This window comes from Mustela putorius, unplaced genomic scaffold (genome assembly GCF_011764305.1).
Source record: "Mustela putorius furo isolate JIRA1106 unplaced genomic scaffold, ASM1176430v1.1 tig00000430_pilon_pilon_pilon, whole genome shotgun sequence".
NCBI classification, from domain to species: Eukaryota; Metazoa; Chordata; class Mammalia; order Carnivora; family Mustelidae; genus Mustela; species Mustela putorius.
The window spans coordinates 24683314-24697012 of record NW_025421377.1 but is presented as its reverse complement, the minus strand read 5'-3'; the positions used below and the strand labels follow the sequence as shown (position 1 = coordinate 24697012).

The window sequence follows — 13699 nt, the reverse complement described above, 5'->3', positions numbered from 1 at the left end:
GGCTGTCCGGAACCCGAGCGGGTCTGTTCCCTCCAGTAAATGAGGGCATTTCCCCACCTCCTGCCTCCCCCGGGGCGGGGACCCCCGGAGGGTGTCCGTGTCCGCCTCACCGCCCCCCGGTGCGCCTCACAGAGGAGGGGGCGCTGCGCGGTGGGCTCTGTGGCCCGAGGAAACCCGGTTGAGTGACCCGCCTCCTCGGGGCGGGCGGGGGGTAACCGGGACCTGACTGGAGGCCGCTGTGAGGTTTTGTTTTGTTTTTAATTTGACAGACAGAGATCACAAGTCGGCAGAGAGGCAGGCGGGGGTGGGGGAGCAGGCTCCCCGCGGAGCAGAGAGCCCGATGCGGGGCTCCATCCCAGGACCCTGGGATCATGACCTGAGCCCAAGGCAGAGGCTTAACCCCCTGAGCCCCCCAGGCGCCCCTGATTCTGTTTTTGTTTTGTTGATTGTGTTATGTTCGCCACCGTACAGTACAGCATTAGTATTTGATGCAGTGTCCCACGATTCATTGTTTGCCTCTCACTGCCAGTGCTCCCTGCGCTCTGTGCCCTCCTAATACCCATCACCAGGCTCACCCATCCCCTCCCCCTCCCTCTGAAACCCTCAGTTTGTTTCCCGGAGTCCACGGTCTCTCACGGTTCGTCTCCCCCTCCGATTTCCCCCCTCCATTTCCCCCTTCCTTCTCCTAATGTCCTCCATGCTACTCCTTATGAGTCACAAATCAGTGAAACCATATGATAACTGACTCTCTCTGCTTGACTGATTTCACTCAGCATCATCTCCTCCAGTCCCGTCCATGTTGCTACAAAAGTTGGGTATTCGTCCTTTCTGATGGAGGCATCATACTCCATAGTGTATATGGACCACATCTGCCTTATCCATCCGTCCGTTCAAGGGCATCTCGGCTGTCATTGTGGACACTGCTGCTTTGTTTTGTTTTTAATGTGTCCGAAAGATGGCTACTGTAGCTCCAGGCCAGACCGGTTAGGTGAGCAGCTCCTGTGGACCTCTGTTACCAGGCAATGAAAGGCTTTTCCAGAATCTCCAGACGTGTGTCACAGAGCCGGCCCCCTGCAGGGAGACCGGGAAAGCAAGGGTTCAGTGAGGCCCATCATCGGAGTTCTGTTCGCTGGAAGGGAGAGGGAGAGGACCACAGAGTAGGCACTCGCAGTGTTCGCCCAACCAGGACCCCGGCAGCTGCATGGAGGGCACGTTTCGGCGGGGGCAAGGCTGGGGGTGGGGGGCTTATAATCCACGTGGGAGATCACGTGGTAAGCTTGTGTTTGTAGCACTATGGGAACTTGCTAGTGTTCAGCCATTTCTGACCTATAATCTTGGCTGTGTTTTTTTTTATTTTTTTAACGGTTCATCCAATAAAGAAAAGGAGAGAATTCAGAATTAGGTAAGAGCTAAAATTAGCAGATTATAGATTGATTAGATGGTTGGTGTTGAGAAAAAGGAGTTGCAGCGGACTCCGAGGCGGGAAACCTCCGGGAGAAAGATGGCGCGCTCCCTGAGCTATCTATCCATGATGTTGATGGGTTTCAACACCAACGGAGAACAAACTTATAAAGTAAATGCAAATCTCTCCTTTTGCAAAATGTGACTCAGTAATAATGTTCCCATATTTACGAATCAAATGCATTTTTCCCTCAGAAGTACATTTAGAAAGTATTGGGTGTCAACAACCAAAATACACCCATTATTTAATGTAAATTATAGAAGATTGGCCATCAGTGTTTTCCTGAATAGTAACAAAAGGACAGAACCTGAATTGCTAGACAGTTGTTCAGCTCTTCTGCAAATTCTTTTGAGAGAATTCTCTTCTGTAATGACTTGAATAACTGAAGCATTTGATCGTACTTTCCCAGGACCACAGCTGGGGCCTTTTGATGGCTGCATGAGAGATCATGTTGCCAGGCCCACAACTTCTGCCTTCTCTTTAGGACAACCGTCCAGGAGACCAGACACTCTTCAGCTAACTGAAGATTTCTCCCAGAGCCACTCGCTTGTTAGGTGGTTTACATGCCAAGCTTTCATTTAAGATTTATCTCCAAGAAAGTGGGTAACATGCTTGTCAAACAGTATGCACATATACACCCTCCTCTGAGTAATAAAAAATTCTGGAACCTCAGGGGTTCAAAATATAAGCATACGTCAGGGCACCTGGGTAGTTCAGTCAGTTAAATATCTTCGGCTCAGGTCATGATCTCAGGGTCCTGGGATCAAGTCCTGAGTTGGGCTCTCTGCCCAGTGGGGAGCCTACTTCTCCCTCTCCCTCTGCCTCTCCCCCAGCCTGGGCTCGCTCTCTTTCTCTGACAAATAAATAAATAAAATCTTTTAGGGGCTTCGGGGTGCCTCCGTGGGTTAAGCCTCTGCCTTCAGCTCAGGTCATGATCTCAGGGTCCTGGGATCGAGCCCCGCATCGGGCTCTCTGTTCAGTGGGGAGCCTGCTTCCCCCTCCCCTTTCCCCACCACCTGCCTACTTGTTGTGATCTCTGTCAAATAAATAAATGAAATCTTTTAAAAATGTGTATATATATATATATATATGTATATAAGCACATATCAAATATTGATCCCATAGACAATCACTCACATTTATGCAAACATTTGTATCTTCTTCTTCCTCTCCTCATCCGCCTTTCACTCCTCCTCCTCCTCCTCCTCCCGTCTTCATGGAGTGACTCTGAATCTCTGCCTAGATTTTAGGGAAGCAACATCTCTTGGTCTCTGCAGGTGGTCGATATCCTGTGGAGCGATCCCATGGCCCAGGATGGCTGCAAGGCCAACACCGTGCGAGGAGGAGGCTGTTATTTTGGCCCTAATGTGACAGAACAGTTGCTGCAGAAATACAACCTGCAGTTCCTGATCCGCTCGCACGAATGCAAACCAGAGGGCTACGAGTTCTGCCACAGCCGCAAGGTAGGCGCCGGGTCGGCCGTGGCGCGGGAGTGCTCCCTCCTGGTCCTCCCGGCCTGGGCGAGCACAGTCAGCCCCGCCCCCCTGCTCAGGGCAACCAGGTCCTTTACAGTCACTTACCCTTGACTTTCACAGTCCCTTTATTTATTTATCTACTTTATCTAATTTTTTTTAAATGGCAAATGCTTTCAAAGTATGTTGTTTTATTTTTAAATATTTTGTTTTTATTTATTTGAGAGAGAGAGAGAGAGAGAGAGCGAGCGGGGATGGGGGAAGGGGAGAGGGAGAACCAGCTCCCTGCTGAGTAGCCCCCCGCCCCACCCCCAAGGCTGGGCTGGATCCCAGGACCCTGGGATCATGACCCAGCGGAAGGCAGACGAGCAACGACAGAGCCACCCAGGCGCCCCTCGCAGCCTCTTCGAACCTCAGAGTCCGGTCGCTGCTGCCACTCAGTTGTCCCTTGAGAGAACAGAGGGCAGAGACGACCCCATCTCTGGGACAGAAATAGGGTTTTCCCAGCCGCGTCTCTGTTTCTGAAGTCACATCGCTCACTGACATGCATTTCCAACAAGACGACAAGGTGACGGGGTTTCTGCACCGCGGCCCAGCGGGGATGCCGCGTGGCTTGTCTTCTCCGGAGCGCGTTCCGTGTCCTGCCTCGCCTTCTCACACCTTCGTCCTCCAGCGTCTGCCCAGGCCGGTGCCGCTGGGATGAGAGCATGGCCCAGAGAGCTAAGTCTGCAGAAGAACAGGCTTCCGTGCGGGGCGTAAAGAGGGAGATCAACTAATCTCAGAAACGTCTGGTTAGTCCAAGTTTGTCTCCTGCAGGACTTCGAGAACCTTCAGTTTCCTCTATTTCTTGTAACTCTAGGAGAAGAGACGCAGTATCTACCGTTTCCTGATGTCCCGACAGTGTGGAAGCTTTTCTCACAGGTCATCTTAGGGGACACAGGACTCGGTGGGAAGCTCTGCGACAAGGCCTCACACCAACTTTCACGACTGGGGTGCCGACTGTAAGATCCAGCTCGCCTCTGGTTGACCTAAATGGAGTGTTATGTCTGACCCTGGCTGCTGTACTTGAGACTAAAAGGGAAGAAATCCCATTATTTGGGGCATCTGGGTGGCTCAGTTGGTTGAGTGTCGCCTTCGGCTCAGGTCATGATCCTGGAGTTGGGGGCTCATGGGGCGGGCTCCCTGCTCAGCAGGGAGTCTGCTTCTCCGTCTGCCTCTGCCTTTCCCGCAGCTGGTGCTCCCCCTCTCGTGCTCACTCTCTCTCTAAATAAATAAAACTTTTAAAAAAGATACCATGTTGTGGGTGTCCTATCAGAATTCAAATTATTGCTTGAATCACACCTCCTGCCTCACTAGCATTGATGACTTTAAAGAAGTAAAAATATCCATAGGTGAGGTCAAGGTGGAGGGACAGCCCCTGAGACTGGGCTGGGCCCTATCAGATCGGAGGTGAAGCGTTCTTCATTGAATCCGAAGGCCTTCTGTTTTGGTCCAGGTCTTGACCATCTTTTCTGCCTCCAACTACTATGAAGTTGGCAGCAACAGGGGGGCCTATGTCAAGCTGGGGCCGGCCCTGAGCCCGCACATCGTGCAGTATCAAGCGAACAAGGCAACCCACATGCTGACTATGAGGCAGAGGTAAGAATCTTTAATGAACGATTTACAGAAAAACAGAATTACGGTGTTTGTAGAAACTTTGAAATGTCAAGCGTTCTTACATTCATCCAAATTCTAAGTGACTGTTCAGAATTTACAGAGCACCTGGGTGGCTCAGTGGGCTCAGCTCAGGTGTCCGTCTCAGGTTTGTGGGTTCAAGCCCCACATGGGGCTCTACGCTGGGCATGGAGCCTACTTAGAACAACAACAAAACAACGAAGTCCAGCGATGTCAGCAGTGAGGTCTACAACAGACATGGCAATGGCCTCTTTCTTCTTCTTCATACACTTTAAGATCTGCACGTACCCATCATTAATGGAAGCAACAGATTTGCTTCCTGCAGAAGTTATTCTCAATGGGGGCATCTTGGGTAACCATATGCCAGGCCACTGAGTCTTTCCAGGATCACTCTTATGTTTTCTCTCATCCATAAAGGGTTTGTTTTACCCCATAAGCCGCAGCCAAAGGTTCTTTGGTTTCTAGGGATTTGACAGATGGGATTCAGTCCACACATTTGTTGACAGTGCCTTTTTCTTCCTGGGGACGGACGTGTATAATATGACTTGCATGGCTTCTGTTGAGATGATTCTGAGTTCTCACCTTCGATGAGAGCTTCCCATCCATGAAGTGCTATTGTAAAGAATTTATACGTATTGTCTCACAATGAACTTAGGAAATACAGATGAATTTCAGTTTTATGGAGGAGATCATTAAGGAACACAGGTTAAATCCGCCAGTCCATGGTCCCACAGCTAATATACAGGGAAGGCAAGCCTGGCCCAGGCCATCTTAGTTCAGAAATCAGACATGTAATGGACATGTGGTACTGCCTCTCACCAAGAAGAGGGTCCCAGTGTACAAAAGCGACTAACAGATGCAGTTTTAGTGCCACGGAACAAGCTTCTTTAATTATCAGATGAACTAATTAGAAATCAAACCAAAGTTAACATAAATCCAGTGGAAAGAGACCACATTAATATTTAACATCTGTTGGTGTGAGTGCTATAAAGAGCCTTATTTTAAACCACTCTTGAGTTACTAAATATCCGGAGTTATGAAACACTCAAGTTGTTAGAAAATCAAGGCCACATCACTCAAGAAGATGTTTTATATGAGAATTTAAACTCATTAATTGATAGTCAGACCCACTGTGCGGAGGCCTCCATCACCAAAGGGGAGCTTTACCAAAACTCAGGCACCTGGACACCCCACAGCCCCACCAAGCAGGATCTCTAGGCGTGGGCCCCGCACAACTGCAATGCCCAATTCCACGAGTTTTAGGTGTCGTCGCTACAAAAGAAATCACTGTAGGGAAGCCTATAGGTATGTTTTAATAACATGATTAAAGAGCTCTTGGAAATATTCATTGGCTTTATGAAAGGAGGTAAACATCAGCTAATTTACCCAGTGATCACTTGTCCAACAACGTCAACTCCCTGGAGCGGGAGTGAGGGGGAAATGTCTCTGACCACCCGGAGTTGATGGCTCGGGGTCCGTATACTCGGGACCGCGTGTTTTTCTTAGAAGAGGACTCATTCGGCATCGGTTTCCTCTGGCTTCACATCCACATCTCACAATAAGAGTCTGACCTGCCTAGAGTTCACCTGTCAAGATTGGTTGCTAGTCCCACCCCTTTTAGCTACATGACTGTGCATTAGTTACTTTGTAAGGGGCGTAATAATAGGACCTTCCTCAGTGGGTGTTGGAGGACTGAGGTAATCCACGCAGAGCTCTGCATTTAGTTGCGGCCCCTGTTGGCTGCCTGATGTAGAAACAGAGAGCCTCGTCCATCTAAATGCGGCCTGAGAACATCACTACACTACGTCCCTGTGTGCTCACGCTGGATGATGATAATGTAACAGGAGATGGTTTGAATGCTTTGTCAAACCAGTTATTTAAAACTTTTGGGAGGAGAAGGAGTCCCATAGTTCTTTTTTTTTTAAATTGGAGAGAGAGTGCGCACAAACAGGGGAGGGGCAGAGGAAGAGGAAGAGAATCTCTAGCAGACTCCCCACAGAGTGTGGAGCCCCATGTGGGACTCAGTCTCACGAGCCTGAGATCATGGCCTGAGCAGAAACCAAGGGTCAGATGCTTAAGCAACTGAGCCACCCAGGTACCCGAGGGAGTCCAATACTTCTTTGACCCTTTGATGAAACAATGAACTCCCTCCAGAAAAAGCAAATACACTCACATACCTATACATTTAGGGATGAGTTTTAGGAAGTTCACACTCTTCTAGGGGTCTCCGGCGCCCCCGTAAGGATTATTCTGCTAAACACCTTAAACTACGAGGACGATTTTCATCAAACATGATTGAAACTGTGTGTGTGTGTATGTGCACATGTGTGTCTGTCACTGCCCCCAAAAGATAGGTTATCTGGTCATCATTTATAGAATGGCTGGTTCCTCAATGAGGCAGGACAAAGTATATATTTACCTTTTTTCTTTTTTTTTTTCCCCTTTATCTCTTCTTATCTTTTTATTCATTCAACTACACGTATTTATTGAATACTTACTTTGGGCCTAGTGTTTTGCTCAGGATTACTCTTTTGATCCAGTAAGAATGAGAAAACTTAATTAATGTCATTTCATTATTCATAAATCTTGCCTTGTGTCTATATAACATAATAACAAATTATAAGGAAAGCATATTAGCATGATAACAGGTACCATTGACTAAGCACTTTGAATGTGCTGGGCTTTCTTCTAAGTGCTTTGTATGAACTGACTTTTCTAATCTTCACAATCCTAAGAGGCAGGTACAAATTTCCTTCCTTCCTTCCTTCTTGTTTTGAAGATGGGGAAATTGAGGTGCGGTACAGTAGGATAACATTACCACAAAGGTGGTCTTTTTCCAGAACTTTTGCCGTAACTACCGTCCTGCACTGGGTAGGACGGTGGCAGGTCCTGCTTGAGCCCAGCAGGGAGAAATAATGGGGAGAAATCAGAGCTGGAGCTCTTCCTTCAGAAGGTTGAGGTGTTAAGAGAGAGAGAGAGAAGTGTGGTAAGAAAAACAAACGTGTGACTGTTTCCTTGATGTGAACTTTTTAAAATGTTTGTTTTCATCCCCTGTCCCAGGATTAGCAGAGTAGAGGAGTCTGCGCTGAGATCTCTGCGGGAAAAGTTATTTGCTCATTCCTCAGATCTTCTTGGTGAATTTAAGAAGCATGACACAGATAAAACTGGTAAGACCAGACAAGTAAAATATTCCTAAAAGGAAACAGGCAAAAAAAAAAAATCTTTGCAGCAGAAGTTATCACATCATTATTTGTTGAACTCAGGACCAAAGGACATCTTTGACTCCTTTTTTTCATTTTATTCAACTTAATGTTCTTGTTATCTTTTCTAAAGTTTAAAATGCCAAGCTTTTATTTATTTTTTTTAAATAAAATGAGAGAGCGAGAGAGTGAGAGAGAGCGCAATCAGGGTGAAGGAAGAAGCAGACTCCCCGCTGAGCAAGGAGTCTGATGCAGGACTCGATCCTGGGACTCAGGGATCCTGACCTGAGCCAAAGGCAGATGCTTAACTAACTGAGCCACCCAAGTGTCCCTAAAATTCCAAACTTTTTCTTTTAAGATTTTTTAAATTATTATTTATTTATTTGACAGAGAGATCACAAGTAGATGGAGAGGCAGTCAGAGAGAGAGGGAAGCAGGCTCCCTGCTGAACAGAGAGCCCGATGTGGGACTCGATCCCAGCAACCTGAGATCATGACCTGAGCCGAAGGCAGCGGCTTAACCCACTGAGCCACCCAGGCGCCCTAAAATTCCAAACTTTTAACAGAATGTGAGTTTAGCAACTATAGAGGGGATGTTACAAAGAGATGGAGACAAGGGGAGGGTAACAAGGCCAGAACTAAGCAAAAACCAATGGGTGCAGGAAGTTACAAGAAATATATCCAAAAATTAGCAAAAAACACAATGATTTGGCTTCTTATTCTTGCTTAGTGTATACATATATGTTCTGTGTTCTATTATCAAAGCTAGGATTTTTGTCTTTGCTCAACTAAATAGAATATTTGTCTAATATACATTGACCACATATATATATATATATATATCCCCATTATAAAATAATGGTAACAATCATAAATTCACGGCAATATCTGCTCGTATATGTACCAACAACTAATGCTGTATATGCACATATATATATGTATATAGTTTTAGGATATTATTTACAGGAGTGTTGTGTGACTTTTCAGTAGTGTGCCAGATTTAGCAAACAAAAACAGGATGCCTAATTAAATTTGAATTATAGATAGACCACAAATAATTCTAAAATATAATTATGTCCCATGCACTATCTGGACCATAAATGCTTATTTAATTGGGCATACTCGTGCAACCCATTTCCAGGAAACTCTACCTAACCCACAAAAAGAGTGACAGTGCCCATTAATTCTGTTCCCTGCAGACAGCAGGGGGTATGTCAGGATAAAAAGGTCTGCACTGTGGGGCAGGACACTGGACTTGTAAGTGACAAGTCAGCTCATGGTCTTGTTGCTGTAGGTTTCATCTCCCTGAGTGACTGGGCAGAAGCCGTGGAGTCGGTGCTGCGGCTGGGACTGCCATGGCGGATGCTGAGGCCACAGCTGGTGAGCAGCTCCACGGACTCCATGCTGGAGTACAAGTCCTGGCTGAAGGACTTGGCCAAGGAACAACGGAGCCGGGAGGTAATGGTGGGAAGAGGCTGCGTGCCGCCATACTGTGGGCCATGAAGCTCCCTATGGGGAACTTTGCATCGGCAGCAAGTATGGAGAACCCAGAAAAGAAGATGGATGAGAAAAGGGAACTACTTGTTGAGCTTCTGTATGTCAGGTTTTGTGTTAAGTGACTTACATATATTGCCTCAATTTATCCTCAAAATACCTACCTCACAAGGATGGTCTTATCAGCACCATTATACCTACAAGGACGCTGCTCACCGAGCTGCTAGAATGTAGAACTGGGACCCAATCCCAGGTCTGTCTGACTTCCCGGGAACCATCCTGCTTCCCTCACTAAGAAAGAAAGAAAGAAAGAAAGAAAGAAAGAGAAAAAGAAAAAGGCTTTATTCAATAAATACTTATTGAATGTAAGGCCTTGGGCTAGGTACTTTTTAAAATGGCTTTATTTCAATTTAATTCACATACCATACAATTCATCCATTCAAACTACAATTCAGTGGTTTTTCATATCTTCACAGATATTTGCAACCGTTAACAGAGTCAATTTTAGAACCTTTCCATCATGGGCTATAAGTACTTCTTAAACCCTTAGGTTATTTGGTAGGCTGAAGGGCTTAGGGATAAAATCTCTTCAGGCTGTTTCAACCCTATCTTATTGTCAGGGTTGATTGTGTGTTAATTATATATGAGGACAAGCCTGAACAAAAGATACAGAAAGAACGTATATTTTCTTTTGTAGAACATCCAGTCAAGTTTGCTGGAAACACTGTATCGGAACCGATCCAACCTGGAGACCATCTTTAGGATCATAGACAGTGACCATTCAGGTAAAGACACTTGTTAGCCCGTCACTTCTGATGTGTAGCATGTACTTAACCTCCTTTTCAGTCTCCTTCCTGGTCACTTAGCTCTCTACTCAAGCACTTTGGGGGCAAAGTAAATAACAATTATGCTTATAAATAAATGGCAGAAACTAGAAAAGTATTTTGGCACTAGGCGCAATCCATGTAGAAGAGAGGTCAGGCAGAGAAGAATGAAGACAAAAGGGATGAGAACTTCTCATAGGAAAAACCGTGATTAGAAGGTGTGCTGTCCCTTATCGTCCTATCAAAGATAGCCATAAAGTACTGGGGAGTGCCTAGAGTAGAAAGGCTTTTACAATCTCATCCCGAAGTATTCTTTTTAAACTTATTTGGAATAACTACAGATTCACAGGATCTTAGCAAACAATGTACAGGGAAGGGCCCCTGGGTGGCTCAGTGGGTTAAGCCTCTGCGTTCGGCTCAGGTCATGATCTCAGGGTCCTGCATCAGGCTCCCTGCTCAGTGGGGAGCCTGCTTCCTCCTCTCTCTCTGCCTGCCTCTCTGCCTACTTGTGATCTCTCTCTGTCAAATAAATAAATAAAATCTTTAAAAAAAAATATATAGGGAGGTCTGGTATCCCTCCTCCTATTCCCCTACTGGCCCAAAGACCTTTTTCAATGTTACTACACTCTCCCCACCTACTTTTAGATATAATTCACATACCATATAATTTATCCACTTAAAATGTTCAGTTCACTGGTTCTTAGGATATTCACAAGGTTGTGTAAACATCACCACTATCTAATTATAGAACACTTCATCACCCTAAAAAGAAACCCAGACCTGTTAGTGGTCACTCTCCGCCCCTGTCCCTTCTCCATCGGCCCCTGGAAGCCATTAATCTGCTTTCTGTCTCTAAAGATTTGCCTACTATGGACATTTCATATAAATGGAATCCTACAATATTATGGCCTTTAGTGTCTGACTTCTACTTTGCGTAAGGTTTTCATAGTTCTTCCATGTCGCAGCATGTATGAGTTCTTTATTCCTCTTTAGAGCTGGCTAATAATTTCGTCCTATGGATATAAAATATCTACACCATATTTTGTTTATCCACTCTTCAGTTGGTAGATATTTAGATCGTCTCCACTTTTTGGCTGTTATGATGACTCTGTGAATATTTGTGTACAACTTTTTATGTGAGCATATGTTTTTTTATTCTCTTGGATGTATTCCTAGGAATGCAATTGCTGAATCATAGCATAAAACTCTGTTTTACTTTTTGAGGAACTGCCAGACTATTTTCTACAGTGGCTATACTCATTTATAATCCTATTAACAAGGTCGGACGGTTCCAGTTTCTCCTTATCCTCCTGTCCTCGCCAATACTTCCTACCTCTGCCCACCCTTGTCAAAGCCATCCTGCTGGGTGTACAGTATCTCAAGGCTTTGATTTGCATTTCCTTAATAACCGATGATATTGAGCATCTTTTCATGTGTTTATTGTAAATGTTTATATATTCTCTGGAGAAATGTCAATTCAAATCCTTTGCCTATCTTTTAATTGAGTTATCCATCTTTCTGTTGTTGATTTATGAGAGTTCTTTATATATTCTTGATACTATGCCATGATTAGATAGATGATTTGCAAGTATTTTCTCCAACTTTATAGATTGTCTTTTCACTTTCTTGGTAGTTTCCTTTGATGCACAAAATTTTTTAATTAAAATAAAGTCCAATTTATCTTTTTTTGTTGTTGTGCTTTTGGTGTCATATCTAAGAAACCATGACATAACCCAAGATAGCAAAGATTTACATCTATGTTTTTTTCCTAAGAGTTTTATACTTTTAGCTCTTCCAATCAGGCCTTTGATTCATTTTGAGTCATTTTTTGTTGGTAGTGCAAGGTAGGGGGATAGCTTCATTCTTTTACATGGGGATGTCCAGTTGTCCATTACCATCTGTTGAAAAACAATTCTTTCCCCTTTGAATAGTCTTGGAACTCTTGTAAAAAAAAAAATCAATTGACCATAGATGTATGGGTCCAGAGGCTTTTTATAAGCAAAATAAAATATTTGTTTGGGATGACTTAATGCCTGGTTTCCCAGCAAGGGCACTTTTGACATGTTGGCCTGAATATTTGTTTTTTGGGGGTCCATCCTGTGTACTGTAGGGTATGTGGCAGCATTTCTGGCATTTACCCATTAGATTCCAGTAACACTCACCACGGTCATGACAATCAAAAACGTTTCCAAACCTTGGCAAATGTCCCTAGAGGAAGGGAAGCAAAAATGCTCCCAGTTGAGAATCCCTGGTGAACCATTGGTTTTGTGCCACCCCCTTGGTAGTTTAAACTAGATGCAAGGCCTTGGCCATCTTTGTCTGTTCAACGGTAGAGAGCAGGTGTCCCTGCAAGAATGTCAGAGCAGATGGACATAAAAACTAAACTGACTCACTGACCTGAATTCCTCTCTCTGGTAAGGGTTCATCTCATTGGACGAGTTCAGGCAGACTTGGAAGCTGTTCAGCTCTCATATGAACATTGACATCACAGATGACTGCATCTGTGACCTTGCCCGGAGCATTGACTTCAACAAGGATGGCCACATCGACATCAATGAGTTCCTGGAGGCCTTCCGCCTTGTGGAGCAATCCTGCCCAGAGGGCGATGCCTCAGACTGCCCCCAGACCACAGACCCTGAGGACGGGGATGGCAGCAAGCCAAGCACACAGTAAGAGCAGCCTGTGTCCATCTCCCGTGGTGCCTCAAAACCAAGACTGAGCTTGTCCCTGCAATAGCTCCCTTACTTTCCAGAGATTTGTGGAATTTTACTCTGAGAAATTGCCTACCAGTGTTCATCAGAATCAGCTCTCTGCGTGTGCGTGTGTGTGTGTGTGTGTGTGTGTATTTAAATATGTAGCTACCCTATCCCTAGCTCAAAAGTTTCACAGGGTAAGACCCAGGTATAAATATTTTAAATTCTCAAGTCTACCCCAGTTAAGAACCACTGACAATTCAATCCCCTCATTGTTTTCATTTTTATGCCTTTTAATTATTGTTTTGAAAATATCTTAATCGTAAAGGAAAGTTATGAGAAATTTTGCAGTCCCATGACCCAAACGTGGATTCTTTTCATTACTTACCTTTTCTTGTTATACTATAGTTTTTATATAATTTAATGTTCTTTTTTAAAAAAATAAACTCACATCTACTTGTAAATACTTTCCCGTGTTGCTACATAGTCCTCGTGATTATTAGTTTAATGGCTACATGATTTTCTTTCAAACAGGCGCACTGTAATCTGTTCAGCCATTCTCTAGTTGTGAAACATGTACCTTGTTTTTAGTTTTTCATTATTATCCGTAACACTGTGGTTAATAACTTTGTGCATATAGCTCATTTTACAAAAGTCTTTGGAATTTTACATTTTCATAAGATAAAAATCCCAGAGGTAGATCACTTGATCACAGAGTCATATCAGTCTGTAAGATTTCTTATAAGGAATTGGCTCACATGATTGTGGAGGCTGAGAAATCCCAAGACGCGCAGTCAGCAAGCGGGAGAGCCAGGAGAGCTGACCATGGTGTGGTCCTGGTCCAAGTCCGCAGGCCCAGTACCAGGAGGGCCGATGGTTGA

General features: G+C 44.8%; 1 protein-coding gene across 1 annotated transcript in view; it reads left to right on the top strand.

The window, feature by feature from the left end:
* Positions 1-13293, top strand: part of PPEF2 (protein phosphatase with EF-hand domain 2) — a 28647-nt gene extending 15354 nt beyond the window's left edge. The window contains exons 11-16 of the mRNA XM_045079886.1: positions 2740-2925; positions 4430-4572; positions 7669-7775; positions 9102-9265; positions 9999-10086; positions 12545-13293. Of these exons, the coding sequence (XP_044935821.1) occupies positions 2740-2925; positions 4430-4572; positions 7669-7775; positions 9102-9265; positions 9999-10086; positions 12545-12798 (942 nt within the window). The 3' untranslated portion in view covers positions 12799-13293. The remainder of the gene's footprint in view (positions 1-2739; positions 2926-4429; positions 4573-7668; positions 7776-9101; positions 9266-9998; positions 10087-12544) is intronic.
* Positions 13294-13699: the final 406 nt, after the last annotated feature.